Here is a 23,791-nt window from a genome sequence, read left to right as displayed (position 1 = left end):
ACTGGATGTCATCAGATATCTCCCGAATATCGATGTACCTGCTACTGACATGGCTACTCTTCACGAGGTTCTAGTGCAGTTCCTCAAGAAAAAGAATACGCTCAAGTTAAAGAGCATCGTCGTCGTCTTTGACTAAACACTGTATGCAAAGGCAAGCGAGAGACAATGGAAACAAAGCGCGAAATTTAAAGATATGGTGATGAAAATGGAAGTATTCCACACAACATGCACCACGTTGTCCATCACTGGCAAGTGCTTCAAAGATACTGGCTTGGGGGATCTGTGTGTAGAGTCTGGTGTGATAGCAGAAGGTTCTGTTGCAGAAGTTCTACAGGGACGCAGGTTCAATAGTTGAGTTAGACTCCACAAACTCGTGCATGAAGCCCTAATGAGACTGGCGTGGCGAGGATTTAGGCCCTGGATAGAAGAGAATTATAAGCAGTCCAAGAGTATCGTTGATGGCTTATTTGGTGAGATTGGTGATTTGTATGATGATATCTGCAAAAGGTTGTTCCAGATGTATATGACCAGTGCTTGTAGTGTCAATTCTGTCCATCTTTTTGACAAGTACATGGCGTTTCTTCGTTGCGAGAGCGGAGTGCACGAACTATTGACGGAATAACAATGGTTCAGAAGATACGAGGCGACCAAAAAACATTTGCAGAGGTGGCTGATAGAATGATGTCGATAGTTTTGCATGAAGGAACAGAAAACTAGTGTATTGGCGTAGTCTTTGATGTTAAACGAGATAGCTCAGTAAAGAATGCTGAGAGAGATAGAGCAGAGAGGCTCAGAAAGCGGTCATGGATTCAGAAACATCAGGGTAGACAACAAAACATTCCAGTGGCGGAAATTCCTTTCCAATTCTAAGAATAAGTTGCTCCTAATTCCTCTCAGAATAATGCGAAAATGAGATACATAAAGACTCGCTGGAAAGAAAATCTTTGTAACAGCCGAGGATCGATGCTGTGAATTCTCTTCGATCGGAACAACAACAAGGAAGCTAAGGTCTACGCAAGAGGAAGCAAATACCAGAGTGTTACTCCGTATAGCTATTTTTTGAATCAAGCCTCGTTTCGACAAACGAGTCTCGTTTCGACGAACGAGTCTCGTTTCGACGAACGAGTCTCGTTTCGACGAACGAGTCTCGTTTCGACGAACGAGTCTCGTTTCGACGAACGAGTCTCGTTTCGACAAACGAGTCTCTATTCTCGAACAAACGAGTCTCGTTGAAAATCGTTTATTGAGTGACTTATAGATCGTGACGATTTAAAATCGAGTGGTTTCCCAGAAACCGTGAGTGATCCCTGGATACGACTCGATCGATAAAAGACTTCATCGATGTAGGTGAGTTCATTTACCACATCTTGCTGAACAGTGTCAAAGCAAAAAGAATACCTAGCTTTGAACTTAACTCGACTCTGTAACTTATAGAGAATTAATTGTAAACTCCACATAGGCAGAGGCCAGTGAGCAACACACAAGTCATTAAGCCGCAATTCCAGTACATGCGTGTTCTAAAGCAACGTTACTACGCATGTGTCACGACACTCTATGTAACTTTACACAAACATCTAAGCCCAATTTCAGAAAGGAATGGCGTAAAGGAAAAAACTCAAGATTGATTTGGGCTAAACTTCAGAATACCCCGCAACTGACACGCCCTTTCAAATCCTGCTACCGCAGTCCCGCAGTCGACATAATTTACATACTATCTATATATAAACCTCACGAAATATACCGCTTTTTGCTTTGTTCACCTTGTTGGTCCGTGCTACCGCAGTCCCGTAGTCAACATAATTTACATTTTATCTATATGCCGAAAGAAGCAAGTTAAACATGTATATACCTTGTTGTATTATCCATGAGCCGAAACAAGCACCTGCATATTTCTCGTTTTACGCAATACCAATTTTTCAAACGCTTTGAAAAATAATATATTACAACTTTTTTGCATTATTAACATCATAAATTTCACAACAACAAATTTATACAACTTCTTGGCCTTATTTACATCATCTAATTTAACTTCAACCACAATTTTTAACAGAAACCTGTGCAAAAAATTTTTCTATTACGCTTTAAGGAGATAATGTTCTACACTTTTTCGAATATTGTCTAATACACTTAAAAGAATTAATGTTCTCTTGTATTGATGGCATACACTTTCTTTACATCGTTCAAAAAAACCCTAAACAAATCTTCATCGCGATGCATGTATCGCCAAATGAATTCCGTCAAATACGTGGAGAAAAGGTACTTTCGAACACCAAACTTAGGCAGATTCGACTTGGCATGCCTCCAGTGTCCTTCAATTTTATTGGTATGATCACCGTCTTTGTTCACGAATTCTACAGAGTGGTTGACTGTTCGGTGTTCATAGCCATGCGCCTCGAGTTTGGAGTACGCTTTCCAGCAGTCCGACACTATAATTGTTCCCGGTTCAATCCAGTCTTGAATAATGGGCAACAGTGTTTCTTCGTCTCGCTTCTCGACTGCTACCAGAAAAGATTTCCTGCTTTTCTCCTCTATACCTCCAAGCACCCACTGCCCTTCAACGTGATGTCCTCTGTGGTACTTTCTTTTGCCAAATTTACTTTCGTCTATCTGAACAACCTTTCCTTTTCCGCCTAGTTTTTCGCTATTTTCAAGAAGTGTTATTTCGCATACTTCGCGACAGAAACTGTCCCAGTCCACCCCCGTGCTTTCTCCAAGTCCAAGTTCATGTTTAATTTGTCTCTGATCGAGATCCTGGCACCACCAATAACTTAACTTCAGAATTTCTTCTAACGTCATCCTGCTCTTTTCGAACCAGCTATCTTTCCGTATCGACAACTCTGCCCTGTGTTTCTTAAAGTTAACTTGTACTCTGCATTCCCACTTGAAACCATCCGATCGATCCTCGCACCTACTCAAACTCATTTCTCCAGCGCAAATCGGGCACAAACGTTCCTTCGCCAAAAGTCCTTCCTCCATTAGCCAATACACAAACAGTTCTTTATCTTGCATACGCGCTACCAGGTCGTCATAACGCCATTTTTGGTGTTCGCGGTTGCGTCCATAGCTGCCACTTAACGCCGTTCCACATTGCGTCCCTCGATTCTCTATCTGTATTTGTGATGTTGTCTCGGTTTCACCACCAGCACTGGTTTCTCCACGTTTTGATCCAATTGCAACTTGAACCCCTTTATCGTTCATGACTGCGCAAAAAATTTAACCCTACTCTTAACGCTCTTTTTCACTTTAACACATAACATCGCTCAAAATAATGCCATGTCAGCTTAAAAGAGCTCATACATTGAAAATGCGAAAACGCTGTAACAATAAAAAACTTCGCGGCCCTTTCAATTTACTCTCACAGAAAAATCGCGCCCTGCACAACAAATCAAAACACGAATTTGTTGCCATCATTGAAATCGGCACGCTTCTTTTACGATTATTTCAATAGCCTTAACATGACAATTTCAATCATTTGTATCACACTTTCCCTGTAACGTTGACATCAATACTGCTGTTAATTACCCTGTAACTGGAACAAAATAACCTGTTTCTAAACATCTTGTAAAATTTAAAAACGATCTCTGGCTAAAACTTTTAAAAATACGAGCTTTCGGCTGTTTGCGCTACAGCCTTCAACGGGTAAAATGATAAAAAGGTAAGAAATACTAGGTGTGAAGTACAAAGTAGGAAATTAAAAATTTCAAATTCCGTGGCATTCCAAGTTAACTCCCAATGCGGACAACAATTCCTTTCCTTTGCCCGGACAATACAACATTCTTTTTAACAAACATTCTTAGTTAAAAGATGTTTAGAAATCGAAATCAATTGTTTAGAAACATGAAAAGATAGAGGGGCCGCCTTTCCCACAATTTGTCAAATTTTGAATACAAATGAATGCCGCACCGCCATTGATTGGTTGAATCTGTATTTCCACCAACACTACTCCCTAAGGACTATTCCCTTTTCATTTCAGTTTACTTTCAGTCGATACTTATCATTCTAACAGTGAGCATCAAAATGTATGCAGTAACAAAACTTAACAAACAACACGAACAAACGTGGATCAACCTTCAGAAACGACTCAACACTGTGCAGTTTGAGTATCAGAAGCTATTTCACGACTCAGACGTGTACAATTTTGTTAAGAATAAGGCAATGTCGGTTGGAAGCTGCGAAGGATACTTTGTACCATCGTTGTTAACTACAACGAGCTTCATACTTGCCTGCAACAACGCAAAGGTCAATGTAACAACTCACAAGCAGCCACTTAATATATATACTATATTTGTTGGATATCCTGGGACGGGTAAGTTTAACCAAAATCAATTTTAAATATCTTTTTACTTCCCCTTGTACCTCGCATACGTCGCGCCAGTGCTTCCCACACTTACACTCACTCACAGACAAAAGCAAACAACCTTCAATTAAATACACTGCAATTCGGATTTTAATATCTTAATCTTCTCTCATACAGGCAAGTCTTCTGCAATCCAATATGCTGCCCAGGATCCACTGGAGCAACTAGACCTCACAAACGCCATTATCAGCAAGACGACCTCGTCCGGACTGGTCAAACTGCTGGCGAACAAGAAAAAGGCCATGATTCTCTCACCGGAGGTGTTTGACATCTTGCACAAGCTACTTAAATCCGATGAGGAGACCGCATCTGGCGACGTGCAGCTACTCTGCAAACTGTTCTCAGGGGAACGCTGCAGCTACCACTACTCTACCGAAGAAAGCAGGGTGATCCCTTCGAATACGCCTTTCTGCCTCCTTGGATCCACGCAACTGGTGAACGCGGCCAAATTGATCGCTCGCATGGACCAAGGACACGGCCTGGTCGACAGAATTCTTCTCGCAACCCCACTTGCCCTTCGCCCGACCCTTACCCAAATGGAGAACGCCACCGATCAGCTATCAACCGAAGTAGTTTCTGACTACACTGAACTGTTCAAAAACATTAATGGAGTGGACGAGAACGTGGAATTCGTCTTTGATGATGAAGGCAAAGAAATTCTGAGGGAGAAAATGGACCAGTTTGTCGCGGAGGTAAACGAAGCCATACGAGAGGGCAAAGTGCCGCCTAAATCGAAGACTCCGGAACTCATTCCCAGAGTAGCCTGCGCCCTGCACGTGTTTAACCACGCCATGAGAGAGCTGTTGGCCGGTGTTCCAGCGACGCAACCAGACCCTACCATTACGAAAGGAACCCTGGAGAACGCTGCATCCTACGTAACTCACCTAGAGACGCAGAAGGAAATACTATGTCAGGTACGCATTCGTAAAAAACAACAAACTTCCTTTCTGTATTAATTACCTTTATTGCGCATACATAACAATTATGTTCTAATTATTAGCACCAGATACTTGCCGTGTTCTAATCGCTGATAGAAATTGCGCGCGCAAACACCAACAATCTATTTAGTCATAACTTAGACAACTTTACACATTTCGTTCTGCTTTGAGTTTTGAGTTGTATTTATTTCCTCTAAGCGAATGCTTTAAAGCGCTGGAGCCAAAGCGCGTTCCATTGCAAAACAAAACCAAAACGAATTAGAAATCGCTGGCCAATTTTTCACATGCAAATTTCAACGGCTATACAGCTACATTTACCTGTTTCCCCGTTATTTTGGTTTTTAATTAGTTTCTTTCTTTTTTTTTTCAGTTTCTTAAAGAAGTCACCAACTCAGCATGTGACAAAACCATCGAACAACCCACTACACAAATGGTCCGCGACAACGTCTTACTCTCCCAAGGTCCAGTGGTTTCATATCGCTCCTTTAAACATGGAAAAAGATCAGCCCGAGAAATTGCCGAAGATGAATTCAATGCCGCCACGGAGTCTTTGATGCAGGATGGTTTTGGAAAAATTGTTGAGTTCCGCGTTCCGCGCGCAAGAAGCACCTGCAAGGTATTTATAAAGGGCAAGCCAAATCCTTGGCCGAACAGTACCAATGTCAATTCAACCGAATTCGACACGGCATTTGCAAAGCCATTGCATAATGACATTACGGCACCAATGAGAGATTATCTGAAAACGAACAATTACATAACAAATTAACTGTAGCAGTAACAACTCCTTTTTATTACGAAAACGAACATGGACATATAACTTTCATTCATTTTCATAAGGAAACGTTGTAACATTTTAACTCATAGTAAATAAACTATTGTTTTACAAATAGCTTGTAGTAAATGACCGGTGAATGATAATTACACAAACATGTTATGTCAATCTTTTTTGTACTATTAAAACAAGTTTATTGCATTAAATATCGCTCTTGTTTTGTTCACTTAAATTATACATTTACCTCATACACTTACCCAATAATTTATTTATTCATCCACTACGGGACTGCGGACCGCGGTAGCACTTCAGTAAAACGGGACTGCGGACCGCGGTAGCACTTTGGTTAAACACTGCGTACCACGGTAGTTATATATAAACGTCACGAAATATACCGCTTTTTGCTTTGTTCACTACGGGACTGCGGACCGCGGTAGCACTTAAATTATACACTTACCCCATAACTTATTCGTCCACTACGGGACTGCGGACCGCGGTAGCACTTAAATTATACACTTACCCCATAACTTATTCGTCCACTACGGGACTGCGGACCGCGGTAGCACTTTAGTAAAACACTAGGGACCACTGTAGCACTTAGTCATCCGCGGACCTTAAGATTTAAAAAGGGCGTGTCAGTTGCGGGGTATTCTGAAGTTGCTCCTTGATTTGTCCTCAAAGCAACATATCTTTCCTTGAGAAATTTTCTTGTTGATGGCATTAGCTTTTTGTCTTCCGTAAGCTCAAATGAACTGCACACCATACAGCTCTTAGGAAGGATCTCCACCCATGGTCTGGATTTTTGTCGGGGAACATGCTGAGGAGTCCACTTTCCACAGTAAGTGCCTTTCCAGTAATGCACCTTAAAATTGTCCTCCTCGACGGCCAGGACCTTGCCAATGCAGGGCAGTTTATCGTAATTGGCGAAGTACAAAGCCACAAAGCAGCTGACTTGAAGAGTAGCGAGAAAATCGTCTACCATTTCAATAGGCGCTTCCCTTTCCCTCGGGGTCCTGTAACGGCCTGTGTAAATCTGAAATATTCAACAGACATTTCATTAGAATTTACTTGTTTAGGTGAGCATTTCGACTGAGATGTATCAATTATCAATTGTTCTTATCATTTTATTCTTTGATTAATTATAAGTAATGGATTATGTGACCGTGTCATATTCTATTAGTGCAATTTGGTGTGAATAAGCACAAATAAGTTTCCAAAGACAACAAAATTTTTGCACGAGCCTGAAGGGCAAGTGCAATTACGTGGTATTTGAAAAATTACAAGTGCTTAGTAGACCAAATTGCAAGAACAATGTGCAGACAAAATTTTGAAAGTGTGTTTGCCCTATTTGTAATTTGCACTCATGTTCCAACTTTGCATTTGTGCTACATGAGAATTGGCTTGTTTTCAGCCAATCAGAAGCATGTAATTTTATCATGTACATTATTATATATCTAAAGTTGGACTTGTATAATCCATAACTGGACGCAGAAGGGGTTAGAGGAATGGACCCCTCTAATTATTTCTCTTTTATATCTGTAGGACCATTTGAAGGCTTGGCTTTTTAGTGTCCACTGCTGCATTTTAATTATTATTCACCTCTGTGATAGGCTGGATCTCTTTCTCTCTGAGCTCTAAAAGTTCATGAGGGAGTTCAGCATTTGAGGCTAAAACAGTCCTTGAAGTATTCTTCAATTTATCCACTGGCCAAGTATAGTTGTCAGGTACTGATAATAGATTAAACTCTGTATTTGCTAACCAGGATTCCCACTCTTCAGATGCTTTTAAGGGCATATTCTTGGGATATTTGGTGGGAATATCTCTCTTCAATCCCTCCATGTCCAGTTTATGTAGGGAAGGAGTCACAGTATTTGGCTTTCCAGAGGGTAAACTCTAGTATAGCAAAAAAAGGCAACAATGAATTTGATATATTAAATCTCACAAGGCAGCCAGGTGAACAATCAAACATGGTTTGATTTTATTCTGGTTTAAATATTAAATAATTGTAACTTATCTGTTAAATTCAACAAAATTAATCTTTAAACCAGAGTAGCATCAAACCATGTCTAGCAATGTATTTGTTGGCTCAAATTACCTTGAGAGACAATAATAAGGGCTTTCTCTTTCCATTTAATTCTTCTTTGACTTGTACACAGTATGATCCCAATCTTAAAGACAGGGAAAAGCAGTGAGATACATTTTAAATTGAGGATCAATTTAAACCCAGCATATTCTTAACATGTAATGTCAGCAAACATTCAGTTATTTGGAGCATTAATGTTATTTTTCAGGCCTACAAATTGTCAGTGCTAATGCTACTTCAGAAAACATCAGGTAAGCTTTTAAGTTACTATTTTAACTATGACTCAGGAACCACTAATTAAGAATTTCATGTGCTAACCTTCAGCATTGCAATGGGCTCTTTCCATGGCTCATGGCTCCAATTTCTGTAGTGCATAACTGCTTTTCCATCCTCATTCAATGTAAATTTAAAGCACTTTGGAACTGTGTGTTCATGTAACTCCTCACAATAATCACTAATCCATGATTTTATGTCATAAACCATCTTGAGCATATAGGGCTTGGGTGTTGGATTCTTCATGCATGTTTCCAGTGCCTTCAGTAATTCTAAGTGACAGTGAAGTGTAAAATAAATTAAGATCTTACATGTACTCTGTAAATAAACATTTACACCAAATTTATAACATGGCAATGTCACATTTAATCTGTTAATTCAAGTGGAAGTGTTCATACTTTCTATAGACTAAATTTTGAACCATGCTCTTGCCTCGTGCAGAAATTTGTTTGATCACAGTGCTAGTTGCTATGTATTTATATTGATAGATAACTTATGTGAATATTTGCCACACAAGATTATCACACTGCACAGGCAGTTTTGATTGTTGAACCTCTCAGTTACTCTAACTGTACCTTGAAGTAATTACTTTATGTTAGAACAACTTACCTGTGACTGTGTAAACATCCAGTTTGTCTAAGTGCTTTGAATAAACCCCAAAAAAGGCATCTATGTCCTCATGGGTATGTCCCACTGGGAGAAAGTTAACTCTTATCTGAAATACAAGAAGGGAAAGTGGTGTTGTTTTTTTTTAATTTCAACTTCAGGTTGCATTCATTCAGTAGTTGCAAAAATTGAAATTGAATGGAAACTAACTTCTCACCCAAATGGACCTTGAAAACATTGCAATGGGACATTTTGACGCTTGAACAAAGTGCCTTGTGGGAAATGTGAATAAGGCAAATGCATTTCTTTTAAAATTACCCAAGATAACATACTTTTTCAAAAATTTTCTCTTCAACCAGAAGTGCCAATAGAGCAAACATGTAGCGGTTCTTGTTTTCTCTAACACAGTTGTCAAACTGCAGATAGAGAATGGGTGGTAGGTCAAATTCCTCAGACCATCTTACAAGGACTTCCAACAGAACTGTCATAGTGAGATTAGAGTCATGAGGATACTGGTAGTAGTCAAATGACTCATAAATCTCCTTTCCATTTTGTGCTTGTCCATTGTGAATAATGGAACCAACAAGGTGTGTTCCCACAGTCGTAAGTGCAGACATTGCCTTGGTAATTTGGCGCACACTTGGGACATTTGTGGTGTGTTGGTCCATACCATCAGCAATATTTGCCACATACTTTGATGGGTACCTCCTGGCTTTATACCTGTGAAGATAGTACACCCTCCTTTCCTGCCTAGTGATATAAGGAAAAATTATTATTAGTTCTTAAGACCAGAAGACTAGTGAATTGCTTTTGATGTGACAGATTTTTTGTTCATCAAACTAACTGTACTTTTTTAAACATTTCTCTCACCAGACTAAATCAAGATGAAGCTTCAGCAAGTGATCAATTTCAGCTCTTCTGGCTTTGTCCACAGTTTTCTCTTTCTCCTGCTTGTATTTTGTGCAGTCTGTGCATTTTGTAAAGGGATTTTCCTAGAAGATTCAAATTGATAGATCATTTCTGCATGTATGAAGTATAACATGAAAAAAAACTAGGCATGGTTCATCTCAGCAGTTTACAGACCAAACAAAGCCACAAAATAAAACTTTTTTCACTCATGATTGTTGGATAAGAGGTGGTCATGACCTACTGGGCCCCCTATTTTGCTATCTAGGTTTCCATATTTAACACATTTTCATATTCTCTTTGGGTGCCATTGTCAAATTAATGTATTGGAACAGCAATGATATTATTACATAAATGGTTTGTAAAATACACACACCTGTAAGTGTTAGTCATCATCATACTGAAAACTATTGCATATTTGGTGCCACTTACCTTGGGAATGGTGACATGAAGAAAATTCCTTTCCCATAGGCCATAAAAATGAGAAAGGGATACTGTTGGCTGACTGAGTGCTTTATTTTCCTCCAGCATTTTTTTGTAAATGTCACTTTTAGTAAAGCATGTTGGTAAATGGATGCCACCATTGTCTGGTTGGTGGTCCCCTACACAGCTAACAAAAAACTGCAACCAGGCAATGCAATCTGCAGTCTTACTAGTGATTGACTTCCTTCCTTTATTCCCATGCTCCAGCACATTTGCACCATCTTTAAATTTTCCCCAAATTCGTCTAAAGGTTTCCTTATTTAAATTGTGTGCAAGAAGCCATGCTTCCCTACACACAATCTTTCCTTTTACATAAAATTCAGTTTGTAGTTCATTGGAATCATCAGAGCTACTGTGTTGATGCAGGTACTCTAAAAAATAGTTTCGATTTCCTGCCTTTTTCTTTGCTTCAGCATATCTTATGTCTTCTACAGACAGTTGCCTCATGCACTTTTTTGCGCAACAGTTAATGGAAATGATCCACAAAATTTCCTCGTCTCGTCTAGCAGATAAATCTAAATTTGAGAAAAAATTATGGGACCATATTAAATGGAAATTAAAACTTGTTCAAGTCTTCGTTGAAAGTATAATCACTTAAGACGAAGGTAACCTTGAATTTTGATCAATAACATTGATTAACTTGCCCTTTGCGCAGTAAACGAACACAAAAGGATGTGTTGTGATTCATCGAGAGGTAAATGAGTGGCCTTGTATTCTGTAGTTTTGCTGTATTTTCTCGATTAGTGGACCCTTATGCACGGGTTAAAGTCAACTTGAAAGTATGTAGTGTGGCTTTGTGATGCGGTCGGTTGTCTGTACAGTAAGAAAAAATTGTGATTTCAGTGATTCGATTACGCGGTGATCTGTGTTGTGGCCGGATAATTTTTTCAAAGGTGTTGCTTTTCTCAGAGATCAAAACGCCCCTCTTTCGAGCTTCACTATAAAATTTGAAAATAAAAATTTCCTCACCCTGTGGCGTTTCGTCATGCCCCAATGAAGTATCGGCATCGTGGAGAGAAATACTCATAGCATCTGTGATAAGACAATAAGTCGGCGTCGTATGGTCAACGTTGACACTCATGCATATAATTTTTTCCGAATTTGAGGTTATTTTACAATTAACAGTTAAACTGGATCTAGGTTTACGTTTTTCTTGAAATAAATGGATTTACCGTTGAAAGTATATCACACAGACTTTGGTTATATAGCCTGCGAACCAGTATTTTCTTCTCCGCGCAAGTGAAGCAGGAGAAACAGTAAGACTCACAATACGCGCGTTCAGCTAGATTCTGCGACACCAATCCGTGATCAGTTAGGGGCCTTAAAATTACATTGCGCATTTATGATCTGTCCTCAAACCAATCTTAAATTAAAATTAAATTTGTGGTGTTAATGAAACATTCTTGAGACTGGATTGACTGCGTATTTAGTATTTACATCTTCTTGAACTCAAAAGAGCCAAGTTCATTACCTGTAGTTTTGGAGGCACTGACATCTAAATCAAGCCACGCTGTTTCACTTTCTTGTAAAGTTTCCATTTCTAATTGACTCTCGTTAACCGGGATTATTTCCTCATGAACAAGGGGGCTTGCACTCAAAAGTTCGCTTGAATTATCCAAGTCAACCCACTCAGGTTTATTGGGAAGTCTTCTCTTTTGTGGTGATCCCAAACTACTTAAATCGGTGTCTGAATCATACAAATCAATGAGGCTTGCAGAACTAGACGATCTTTTTTCTGGTGTACTCGCTAAAAGCGGTTGGAACATTTTTGTGCTAGGTGTACCAGATAACTCCACGCAGGGTCCGACAAGAGCACTAGAGGTATACCTTTGATATGGACGAAAAAGACAAAAGCCCAATTCTACGATTACATTAGATCTTGATTAGGCGGATGTATGCGGTTTTTAAAATAATGGGTAGATATTACTTTTGTCTTGCCTCGGTTGAATTACACAGAGGACAGCTTGCGAATTATAGTGGAGATAAAGCCAGATCATGCTCTCAGAAATGGTAAAAACATTATCGGCTCCTATATTTTCCTGTGTTGAGCGCATTTGCATGGGACATTAAATACTTTTACCGCGGGAGGCTGCATTAACTGAGAGTATTCGACACTAACCGAGCCTGGTGCTTACCGTGGTAAAGATGTCCTCTGGTAAATATCCGTGTAGGTTAATTTGAATGTAATGATGTAACCGGCTTTGGAAGTTCTAAAGAAACCATACGAATCATCTCTTGCTCCAAAGCAAACTGTAGATGGCGTCATCTGTATCCATCTTACTGTTGGGAAAAGAACCAGCACATATGTGATGAATTGATTTTGAACAAAAGAATGTGAGTTAGGTAAAAAGAATACACGGCAAGACAGCCAGCCGCTTAGTCAGACAGATGGATAGGAAAGCAGGATGGACAAAAGGGGATTCAGACATCTGGAGGAGCAGACGGAAGAGTGGTTGGCTGAATAGGACTGACAATTGGATTCATCGAAAGATGACTTAAAGGGTCAGGTAGAGTTTTTCATAAAAGTATTTCACCAAATGAAAAATGTTTTTTTACCTACCGTTTCTTTCCTCGCAATTGGTGCCCTTGTATTCGGGTGGACAAAGGCATCTGTAACCTTTGTCAGTAAATCCTGTCTGACAAGTGCCATTATGTTGGCATGGAGTCTGTCCACAAGTGTTCTAATGTGAAAACGAGGTTTAAAAGCAGATATATGCCAGATGGATAGGAAAGCAGGATGGACAAAAGGGGATTCAGACATCTGGAGGAGCAGACGGAAGAGTGGTTGGCTGAATAGGACTGACAATTGGATTCATCGAAAGATGACTTAAAGGGTCAGGTAGAGTTTTTCATAAAAGTATTTCACCAAATGAAAAATGTTTTTTTACCTACCGTTTCTTTCCTCGCAATTGGTGCCCTTGTATTCGGGTGGACAAAGGCATCTGTAACCTTTGTCAGTAAATCCTGTCTGACAAGTGCCATTATGTTGGCATGGAGTCTGTCCACAAGTGTTCTAATGTGAAAACGAGGTTTAAAAGCAGATATATGCCAATCGAAGTGGTAAGTTGTAATGGTACTATAAAATGAAAACTGAAACGTCACATGAGATCAGATCAACTGACCAACCAGCCAGGCAACAAATCAACCATACAAACCAATTGGAAACAAACATTGCGCAGCTAGCCAAACAACATGTCAGCGAATCAACTTAACATCGAACATTTACGAGCTAAACAACCCGAGGTTGAGCCAACTTTATATACTAATCTACCAAATGACAAGTAATGTTATTCAAAAATCACCAAACCCAGGATAAACGAAAAGCACAGATAAGAATGATGAATATTTACAGATAAGAATGTACTCACCATTGTTCCTTTATATATGTAGTTTGTCCAAGACTTGAGATCCTGAGGATGTACGTTGTGTGTGGAATTATTTAGTTCGCATTTTGTGATCACTGAAGATCCGCTGGTCACTAATTCGTTATAACTGACGCAGTTGGATTCCATGTAGCATAGAGCTGAGCAGAAGTCTTGCACAGGGGATTCTACGGTTCGTATCAAGTGGTTTATGAACCGTTTGCCAGGGAAAGCAAGAGAAGATGTAAATTCCATCTTGCGACAGAAATCTTTTGGAAATTGAATCGGATTTGATTAGTATCATTTACGGTTTAGTCTAGACAGGTAAAGAACCAGTTTCGTTTTTGAGGGACTGAGCAAAGCCAATGGAGTAATGAAACTTACGAGTTGTATAACAACATTCCAACATTGATTTTTATTATAAGAAGCCAGTCTGAGTTAAAATATCTGAAATTTTTTGTTTTGGCTGCGAGGGCTTTTTTATATCCTTGAGTTATTAATCTCACTAGTTAGTTCAATTCATGTGGATGAGACATAAATTCCACACTTGCCCTAAACTTTAAACTTTTTTTTAACTACTCGTAGAGAGAGAGACTCCCTCAGGGTGATTAGCGTAAAAAGAAGAGGAAGAAGAGAAGACCAATGAAGAGTTCTGTTGCCTCTCGATAGCGGGGAGTTTTGTCACCCACTAGTTTCTCCGGTCCTTGCATTGTAACAGAAATAACCGGGAGTCCGTTTTAATTTTAATCATACAGTAGGAAGACCTGCATTTTTTATGCGTAGGCTGCGATTGGCAACTTAGAATTTGGGTTGTTTTAACAACACTAAACAGAAAAAAATGTGTTGTCATTATTAAACAAAAATCAACACGTCGGCCTTAGGCTGATCGTTCATGTGACATAAAAATTTTTCCAACAATTATCTTAGATTTTTGATAAATAAGTTTAGGCTGGATGGTTTCAAGTCTAGTTAGCTATATAACCTTTATATCTATGGGGAAAACTGAAAATAACGAATATGAAATTGAATGTGCGTCTGACTTAGTTGAACTGTAATTATTTTATGTCAGCTCGGAGGAAATGAGAGTATAACTCACCTTCTTCACCCGCAACTTTGATTATCAGTAAAGACAACAGGGCGACCAAGAAGTAAAATTTTCTGGAAGAAGCCATGGTAAAGACTAAACTGAGTGACTGCGTAGGATAATCGCTGGTGACTTCTGAAAAGGTTTTTATCCCTATTTACTTCTTTTGTATGCAGAGAGTTCTAATCACACATTAAGGAGATGTGGATTTCTTTGCGACTTTGTGCTTTGCAGGGCTGCGATAGGCTCAGAATTTAGCTTAGGCGGCACTCGATCTGATTAAGGTAAATAAAACTCATTGAAAATGTGTCAATTAATATAAGCTCGATCGATTGAACAGCATGCGAAATATTCCGCTACTGAGATAATTGTGAACGGAGTTATTATTGCGCCTCTAGGTTTTAAACATTTTTGACCACATGATGATCGACTAAAGGAACAGGTGTAATGGTTATTCCCAGAGGATCAAAATATTAATATTTTTACCCTTCCTTTGCCGTCACTGAAGCCGGTGGACATGGAATAAAGGATGTGGCTTGAAGTAATTAATGAGGTGTCTGAAAAAGGAGCAGGTTTAAAGCTTATTCTCCGCACGTCAAGTTTAAATCGAGAAAAAAGTTCCATGCTTTTGCTGATGCCCTGTTACTAAGATGAGAACGTCATTTTATTCGTGGACACAGAATTCCTATTCATATACTTTATTTCCAAATTCTGATAACTTTATCAACCTCAGTAGTTCGAGATTATTAATTGCCTTTGCAGATGAAAAGAAAATCAGAAGCAACGTCAATTACTTCACCGTTAGTTCATTTCTCTAAACTTATGAAAAAAATTTATCTTTCACAAACAAAGATCTGGTCTTTCATTTGAACTATTATTTCGGCGTCTATTTTAGAGAATCAATAGCAGTCTTTATTCATACAAGAGTGTTACTTGAAGTAAATAAATGTTTTCTTTTTGTTGGCTGTTAAGCCTCCTTGACTCTGTTCAAAGCTTTTTACGCGTCCTGCAGCACAGCAGCTTAACTTTGTTATAACCGCTGGCTAAAGAAGAGAAGATCAATAGTTCCCTTAAAATGTCAAGTGTAAACGAGCGCCAGGTAACTTGAATCGTGAAAACATCTAAACTCAGCCATAATTGTGTTAATCAAATACGAACTTTTTGATTTGTTCAAACCTTTCACTCTGATTGCGCGCCTCTTAAAATGCTATGAGTCGGAAACACATTATTATCATTAATTATTTTGGGTTATAGATGCACGTAGATCTTCCTCAGCTGAAAGATTATGGAGGATTAAGTCAGTGGAGGCGAGAGTGATATGTTTATCAGTCACATATTTACGCGTGGTTCTTCTCGCAAAGATGTCTGAACGGCTACATAAACGTACCTTCAAAAAATAGAACAAAACTAAGGGAAACAAACAAAAGCCGAAGACGTCGCTGCCAAATTTTTAAAGGTCAGCGCTGGAAATTTAAATTACATTTAAAAGAAATATTCTACGGTTCTAGATGCCATGCCATGATGTTTTTCGTAAATCGTCTAGTAACACTTGTCAAATGTTTTAATCGTGCCAAAGCGGATCAACCTTGGGACTTCACCATTTCACATTATAGGATGGTCACCAAACTTAAAATAATGGAAGTAATGATTATGATGAGAAATAAAATTTGTTAATTTCGTGATAGGCGTCTATCTAGATAGCGATTCATGAGTCCTCTTTTCACGTGGAGTTATATTCCTCAAAGTCAGTCTGTACCACAGTGGCGCAGATCACAAGTACATAGTGGCTGAAAAAGTTTTGTAGATATGGTAGGATTGATAGTTTATACTTTAATCTGATCGGTAGCAACAGCCTATACTTTCGTGTGTAAAGCAGACCTTCCTGTCAACTTCCCCATCTTCCATTGCGGGATTAGCACCACTTAACCCTTTAACCCCAAAGATCTGATCGTTAATTCTCCCTTCAAGGTGCTTCACATTTCCTTATGAATTAGCTTAGGGGGTTTAATGTTAAATCGGGGGAACAACTTTTTCCTGATAATTGTGGGTATTCTCATTACCTATTTCCTAGATAATGAATGGATTTTGTTGGGAGAAGTAACAGGTTAATCGCCTCTAGGAGTCATAGGGTTAACCATCCTGGGTTGGCTTTACTACATTTATAACTATCCACACAGGTTGTTGGAGTTCTAGTTCCTACAGCTGTCACGAAACGGTACCAGCCCTCGGAGAGTTGTGTGTCACGGAACACTGGACCATTTAGCGGTGTGTCGTCAAAGGTATTTCTTTTTTCGTCACCCTGTTTCATAACACGGATCGGCTACTTATTTAAGTATTAATTTTAAAATAATTGTAATTATTGCAATTAAGAATTAATGTTTTAGACGTTTTCTAAGTCTGATAGTTTATTATTGCCTGGGACATGTTGATAACAAGTTAATTGCATCGTTTAATTTTGTGTCAGAGATACCAGTTGTTTGAGATTTCTTGAAAAGATCTTTCCTATCAAATAATTGACTAAGGGCCTGTTTTACATGGAGGTGGGGGACTCCAGGTAGGTGAGGTAACCCGCCTAGCCGTGGTCGAAAAATAAAACGCGTTTACATGCAATCTTACAACCCCAGGGTGCTGAGGTGAGGTTTCTTGAGGTTGTTGTTGTGCTTGCAATTAAGGAATTTGAGCAGAGGCGTCCCAAGCTCACATCCCGAAAAAGACGAAAGATTAATTCTCGGACACATATGTATTTATTCACGAAAGCGTCACGCGTTGTGTTACGCGGTGTTTGGTTTCGCGAGGAGCCGTTGACTTAATAAGTTATACGGAATAGTTTGGGAAACCAAAATGGTCGATTTACATCGCTAAATATTCCGAAATGCGGTTTCTGGTGATTTCTGCTGTGAGACGGCTAGGAAATAAACAGAGTTTTAAAACATACATGTTTCGCTTTTGAGCTTCTTGCCATGAACGCGACCCCGGTTAGGCGGGTTAACCCACCTTGACACGTTTACATGGCAAATTGTCACCCCGGCTGACCGGGCTACTCTACCTGGCAAACCGGGCAACCCACCCAGGCGGGTCACCCCACCTATCATGTAAACGTGATCAAAATAAAATAAGAAATTTTATGGTCAGGCGGGTTACCTCACCTAGGCGGGTTACCTTACCTACCTGGGGTCCTCCACCTCCATGTAAACTGGCCTTAAAGGGAGAATTGATCAACGAACCTGTTTCTCTCAGAAATTCATCTTGATAAATTCAAGATGAAAGCTCATTTAAAAAGCCAATCAAAGCTAGATAATATTTATTATATTTAAAAAGTGCCGGAAGGGGATTGATGTATCAAAAAAGGAGACAGGTATCTCAAAAAATCGACTCTCTCCGAAGATTATTGATCATTCACCCGAAGGAACAGTGGAACCGGTTTTGTTTTACTGACATCTGAAAAGTGAGAATTCACTGTCTCATGTAACCTTAAACTGGTTACATGTAGATAATTTGAATAGCAGGCGATAAGAGGGTTTGGCCTTTGGGAAAGTCATGTAGACTGATAAGTGCGACAGAGACACCTTCTCTGTTACCGGTCACATACACACAAATAAGCTCGAAAAGGTTATTAAATCAGATTTCAAATGGTCGTCATTTCGGACCTCTTTCTGGTGTTGGTTTATTTTTGTTAGAAAGGCTTGTATAAGAGCTACTAACGTAGACATCATTGATATTTCACACATTTCACCCAACACGCTTTCCTGCAAGATTCAACTGTTCAGGTATGATTAAGGAATACTATACTCCTTCAATTTAAACTATTTTATTAAACAACTTGTAATGATTCTTTCTCAGGAGCCACTCCTATATGCGATACATTAATTGTCCTTTAAGCTTACTTTAGCCCACTAGAGACTATAACCTTAGCTCTCTACTGACATCAAAGACTCACTCTTGCTTCAAAATCTCCCCAAAATACGCAATCTTTGAAGTATATCGCAGTACTGAGCAATATTTTGCTAGAGCCTCTTTCTCATCACCTGAATAATAAATGGATTTTGTAGGGAGAAGTAACAGGTTAATCGCCTCTGGGAGTCAAAGGGTTAACCATCCTGGGTTGGCTTTATCACATTTATAACTATCCACGAAGGTTGTTGGAGTTCTAGTTCCTACAGCTGTCACGAAATGGTACCATCCCACGGATAGTTGTGTGTCACGGGACCATTTAGCGGTGTATCGTCCGTGGTATTTCTTTTGTCACCACTCTGTTTCATAACACGGATCGGCTACACATTTAAGTCTTGATTTTAAAATACGTACTTGTGATAAAAATGTTTTTAACGTTTTTTAAGTCTGATAGTTTATCATTACCCGGGATACGTTGATAACAAGTCGATTGTATCGTTTAATTTTGTCTCTGAGATACCAATTCTGTGAGATTTCTTGAAAAGATCTTTCCTACCAAATAATTGGCCAAAAGGACAATTGGTCAACGAACCTGTTTCTCTCAGAAATTCGTTGAAATTTAATTCAATTTAAAAAGTTAAGTTATTATCCAATCAAACGTGGATAATATCAATATATGCAAAAGATACCAGAAGGTAATTGATGTCTCAATAAATGAGGCAGATATCTCAACAAATCAACCTCTCTCTAAGTAGAGCTTCTTAGATATTCGGTCTTTTGCGACAAAAGAAGTACTACTCCTAGCTTAGTCCTTATAAACAACCACAATGTATTTTACAACACAACTATCGTGGTAGAAATACTTCATAATTACATAACCAAATAGAATGTTCTAGTTTTCCATGCTATGTCATCAGAAGGTTTTAGTATCAATGTCACGGCCTGCAGTGATTAAGAATTCTAGAAATTATTTACATTCTCTATGAACATCACACCTAACACGATTTAAAAATCCTTGTAAATGATGATGCTAATTAAAGCATGACTGAACATCATAAACAATTTGCATATAATCACGGACTGCCGTGACCCATCGTGGAGGTCTTTTAGACAGAATAACAACTACATGTAGAGAGGGCGTGGGTATTAACAGCTGCTTTAGTTTCCGTTAACGACCTGAGTAAACATCAAGAGTTCAAAACGTTTAGCAATAAGCAAAGTACAATGCTCAAAGTTGTGCTTAAAACTTACTAAGTGAGGCTCTTCCATTGGAATAGAGATGATATTAAGATCATTTGAAAGCTCACTAATGCTCAGAGTTGTTGACATTTCATGGAAATGTGAAATTATTTAAGTTGCTGTTATACATTAATGTACATGTGCCAATAAATCGATTTGTGAATCCTTTCACTTTGCAGAATGACTTGCTTATAGCATTCAGTCTGAACCACAATAGCGCAGATAACAACGAGGTATCTTTTGTAGTTTGTAAATAAAGTAGGATCCGCAGTCTTTCACGTAAATGTTTGTTGATTTCTTGCAACAATCTCCACCTCTGGTAAAGCAGACCTGGGAGGAAACCTTACCATCTGCCAATGTGGGGTGACCACCTTTTAGCCAGCCTGAGTAGACCGTACCACATCTAAACTCCGGTACGCACTGGGTTGGCATTTTTGTTCCTGCATCTCCCACGAAACGATACCATTCCCCGAATATTATGGTTGAGGATTCGTCGTCACATTTTTCTCCACCGTAGGGTGTGTTGTAAGTGCTCTTTCTGTTAGCATCGCTCAGGTTTCTGTAATTATAGCACGGATCGGCTAAAAAGTTGAATTTCGGTTAATATGATGCTTTATATATTTCTTTATAAAAAGCTTAAGGAAAAAAAAAAGTTGTTATATAATCTGCGGTGTTTTAAAAGGATTTCCCGCTCTGAGAAAAAGCCGTAACAGCACGCGTATGATACTGTGATAATATTTTTACTTGTGTTTGATATCGCCAATCAGGACAATCAGCTGTGTCAGGGAAATAAATAAATGGTGAAGCGTTGACTGTTATTAATCTAGGGTCACTTGTCGAGATTTTCCCAAATTATGGCTGCTAAAGGCACAAAAAAAAATCGTTTTTCTAACAGTGTCGTTCAAAGTTCCTAGAAGCGGAAGTAAACAAAATACGAATAGAAAACCGAAAGTTACGTATTTGACCTGGGTAATGGTATTTCTCGCGGCTGAGAACGAAAATCAACAAATGGAAGGTTTGCCACCGGCCGATTTTGGCCGTGTTCATGAAAATATTTCTTTTTTCGTTAAGGAAAAAGTCAATAACTGAGAGTATTGTATAAAGAAAGTTACACCCTTTGTCTTTTTATGTAATGGTTGAACGCATTTTTTCTTCTTGACCCTTATAGCCGACGCACTTTGCGACTTTTTTTTCGCGGATTGTGAAACCTACAATTTCATTCCATAAAAAAAGTCTACTTTTCTTTTCAATAAAGACCTACTGGGTTATACGATAAAGAAAATAATAAATGGTTGCTTGCAGTTATGGAACTTCTCTTCTCGTGTTCAACTCAATACCAAGAGATTATAACAGTTTACATTCTCTCGCTCGATACCTCACGATAGAACAACACAAATACACAAGGAAATTTTTACAGTAACTTTATAAGCATCCTTTGGTCTTTTATAAGCTAGAAGCTCAGTAGATTCTGTCATATCGGTCATTGTTAAAATTGTCTTTGTTTTGATGCTACTTTTCGACATAGCAAAAGTATTTTTGACGAAAATATTCACCAAAAAGTAAATATTTATTTGCCTGCTTCAATAATTACAAGTGTTTCAATTAAGATCATAAAACAAAGGATTATGTTGACAGAAATATCGTAGGTCAAGTAAATTCGTTACATGAGGTCACACAACTCGGCAATATCCACGGTAAAAATTTGCATATTTGAGCGGTCGAATGAAAAAAAATCATTTCTCAAAAACTAAAAAAATATATTTCCACAAAAAACTACACTACAATTATTAGGACATATCGGGCTAAAAAACATGCAGTAGGAGAGAAAACGAATTTTGGGTGACTTGCCAAAATATTTCAAATTTGTACGAAGGATGTTGACATCCTCTCTTAAGGCCTTTACCTGTGCAGTTCCGTCCATCTCCGTTAAATCCAAATAAACAGGTGCACACAAAGGATCCATTTGTGTTTTGACAAGTAGCGTTCGGGTGACAATCGTGAGTATTTTTTCGGCATTCATCGATATCTAAAAAATTGGGAAAGAAAAGAAAAATTCTACATTGATCATCAGCTGTGACAAAATCCATGGTAGAAACGAAAAGGATGAATCTTAAATGGCGGAAGAGCCACCACATAATTCTTTGTTTGTGCTGAATCTGAAAATATTGAAAATAGGACCATAGAGAGAAAAAAGCCGAGTTTTCTCTCAACAAAACTTGTTTGGTATCAGATGAAGCGATAAAGCAATAATACTACACGCACATTAAAACCTTGTCTGAAAATTCTTTTAAGCACTTTCTACTTCACGATGTGAGTAAATAATATGCACAACGCTCGATAGGATGGTAATTAGAAGTCAAGAAGAATCAGCTCACCTCTTTATATATATATGTTATTTGCCGGCTGGGAGGTCCGTATGGTAAAAAACTGTGACCGAGGTCTTGAAAATACTGCCCGAGGCCGTAGGCCGAGGGTAGCATTTTCAAGACAGAGGTCACAGTTTTTCACCATACGGACCGACCCTTAGCCGGTAAATAACATATTTATTGTTTTTAAACTTGACGAAATTCTTTCCGAAAGAACCCGAATGATTTAGGGCTGTAAATATGGCAAGATCTTCCATAAACTGAACAATTTTTGAGTGAGTAAATGGTAGTTAAAATAGAGGTAATGCAAATTAAAGAGAGATGCCTCAGTGAAACATTTTCATTTCCGTAACGATAAAGGTAATTTAAAAGGCTTCCAAACAAACTTTGAAACATTATTTTTACAAGTATCTGTCACAATCTGACACCTGTCAATTAGAGAGCGCGCAAGAAAAAAAAAAGCGTAGGAACATTTGAAAAACATCAGAACTAGTTTGGCAAGGGCTGTCACGACAATGTTTTCTTCAAAATCAGTCAATGATCTAACGGAAAGTATCATTCACTCTCATCGACCATTCATTCATGTACGAAGATTTACCTCTGTTCATTAAGTAAACGGCGAGGAAAGTAATTGTGAGTAAATTCAATTTTTGTACTTTGAAGTTGTGAGAGTTTGCTCTTTTGTTTGCTGCAATGGCGTGTGTGACTCTGGTCTTTCCTTCGCAAAAACTAAATTCGAACGGCACACTCCAACGAGACACAAGGGAATATAATGCGGCCTTTTCTCAAAAAATTCCTTCAATTTCTGTTTTGCAATTTACGGTACAAATGTCTAAATTGAACGGAATTGGAAAGACTCACCGGGAGCGTATATTTGTTGTAGAACTTAAATTAAAACTTAGCTCGCTCTTTCACTACGAACAAATTGCTCGAGAAAATTCAGATATTAAATGAATGAAAGTTCCATCGTTCAGTTTAACTGTAACCAAATACTTCACGTTTCAACTTTCTGGGTACTTTTGGTGAACGATTAAAATCAATTGCAGACGGTTTTTAGGCCGCTTGTCAACCAACTTAATGACACTATTGTTTATTCAAATTCATTCTGAAACCAATATTTTTCTGTCAACCAAAGTGATTTGATAGAGAGAAAAGAGAGGATTCATAAGTTATTTATCGGCTTGAGGTAGTGACCGATGTGTTTGCTTAAAAATACTGCCCAGCCGGAAAACGAGGTATATTTATGAAAAATGGCAACGAAAGTTGGGATGTACTCGGCGACTCACGAATGCGTTACCGTGGCCCGTGGGTAGAGATAGGAAAATACTGACCGGATAAAGAACCAATCAGATTGCAGGATTCGTTACCGTGCCCTCTAAAAAAACAATAATAAGCTTTAATTTGAAGGCTCCTTCAGTTTTTGTGAATGAT

At 38.7% G+C, this 23,791-nt stretch overlaps 3 protein-coding genes and 1 long non-coding RNA gene across 4 annotated transcripts; 1 reads left to right on the top strand and 3 right to left on the bottom strand.

The window, feature by feature from the left end:
* Positions 1-1,627: 1,627 nt before the first annotated feature.
* LOC149052788 (uncharacterized) lies at positions 1,628-3,254 on the bottom strand. The gene has a single exon (XM_089205648.1). It carries the CDS (start codon positions 3,196-3,198, stop codon positions 2,137-2,139), a length of 1,062 nt encoding a protein of 353 aa, XP_089061774.1. The 5' UTR covers positions 3,199-3,254; the 3' UTR covers positions 1,628-2,136.
* Positions 3,255-4,424: 1,170 nt separating this feature from the next.
* Positions 4,425-6,725, bottom strand: LOC149052786 (uncharacterized). Its single transcript, XR_016186435.1, has 3 exons — positions 6,588-6,725; positions 5,614-6,031; positions 4,425-5,241 (listed from the first exon to the last, which is right to left on the bottom strand). It is a non-coding gene; the product is annotated as an uncharacterized LOC149052786 (long non-coding RNA).
* LOC149052787 (uncharacterized) lies at positions 4,600-6,170 on the top strand. Its single transcript, XM_089205640.1, has 2 exons — positions 4,600-5,271; positions 5,666-6,170. The coding sequence occupies exons 1-2, from the start codon at positions 4,600-4,602 to the stop codon at positions 6,059-6,061; spliced, it is 1,068 nt and encodes a 355-aa protein (XP_089061766.1). The 3' UTR covers positions 6,062-6,170.
* Positions 6,726-12,580, bottom strand: LOC113675689 (uncharacterized; the record flags this gene model as incomplete). Its single annotated transcript, XM_089181726.1, has 9 exons — positions 11,890-12,580; positions 11,388-11,450; positions 10,368-10,933; positions 9,900-10,021; positions 9,362-9,779; positions 9,033-9,138; positions 8,469-8,695; positions 7,667-7,960; positions 6,726-7,100 (listed from the first exon to the last, which is right to left on the bottom strand). Coding segments are annotated over exons 1-9 (2,466 nt in total), but the record flags the coding sequence as incomplete, so codon positions are not given.
* Between the last annotated feature and the right edge of the window lie 11,211 nt (positions 12,581-23,791).

This window comes from Pocillopora damicornis, chromosome 1 (assembly GCF_964200805.1).
Source record: "Pocillopora damicornis chromosome 1, jaPocDami1.2, whole genome shotgun sequence".
Lineage (NCBI taxonomy): Eukaryota > Metazoa > Cnidaria > Anthozoa > Scleractinia > Pocilloporidae > Pocillopora > Pocillopora damicornis.
This window is presented reverse-complemented; position numbering and strand designations above follow the sequence as displayed.

What these genes read in the sequence shown, in the direction of transcription:
- LOC149052788 (XM_089205648.1), bottom strand. Translation starts at nt 3,198, where the DNA reads ATGAACGATAAAGGGGTTCAAGTTGCAATTGGATCAAAACGTGGAGAA.
- LOC149052787 (XM_089205640.1), top strand. Translation starts at nt 4,600, where the DNA reads ATGATTCTCTCACCGGAGGTGTTTGACATCTTGCACAAGCTACTTAAA. An exon ending in AGAAGGAAATACTATGTCAG is followed by an intron (nt 5,272 to 5,665) that starts GTACGCATTCGT and finishes TTTTTTTTTCAG; the next exon opens with TTTCTTAAAGAAGTCACCAA.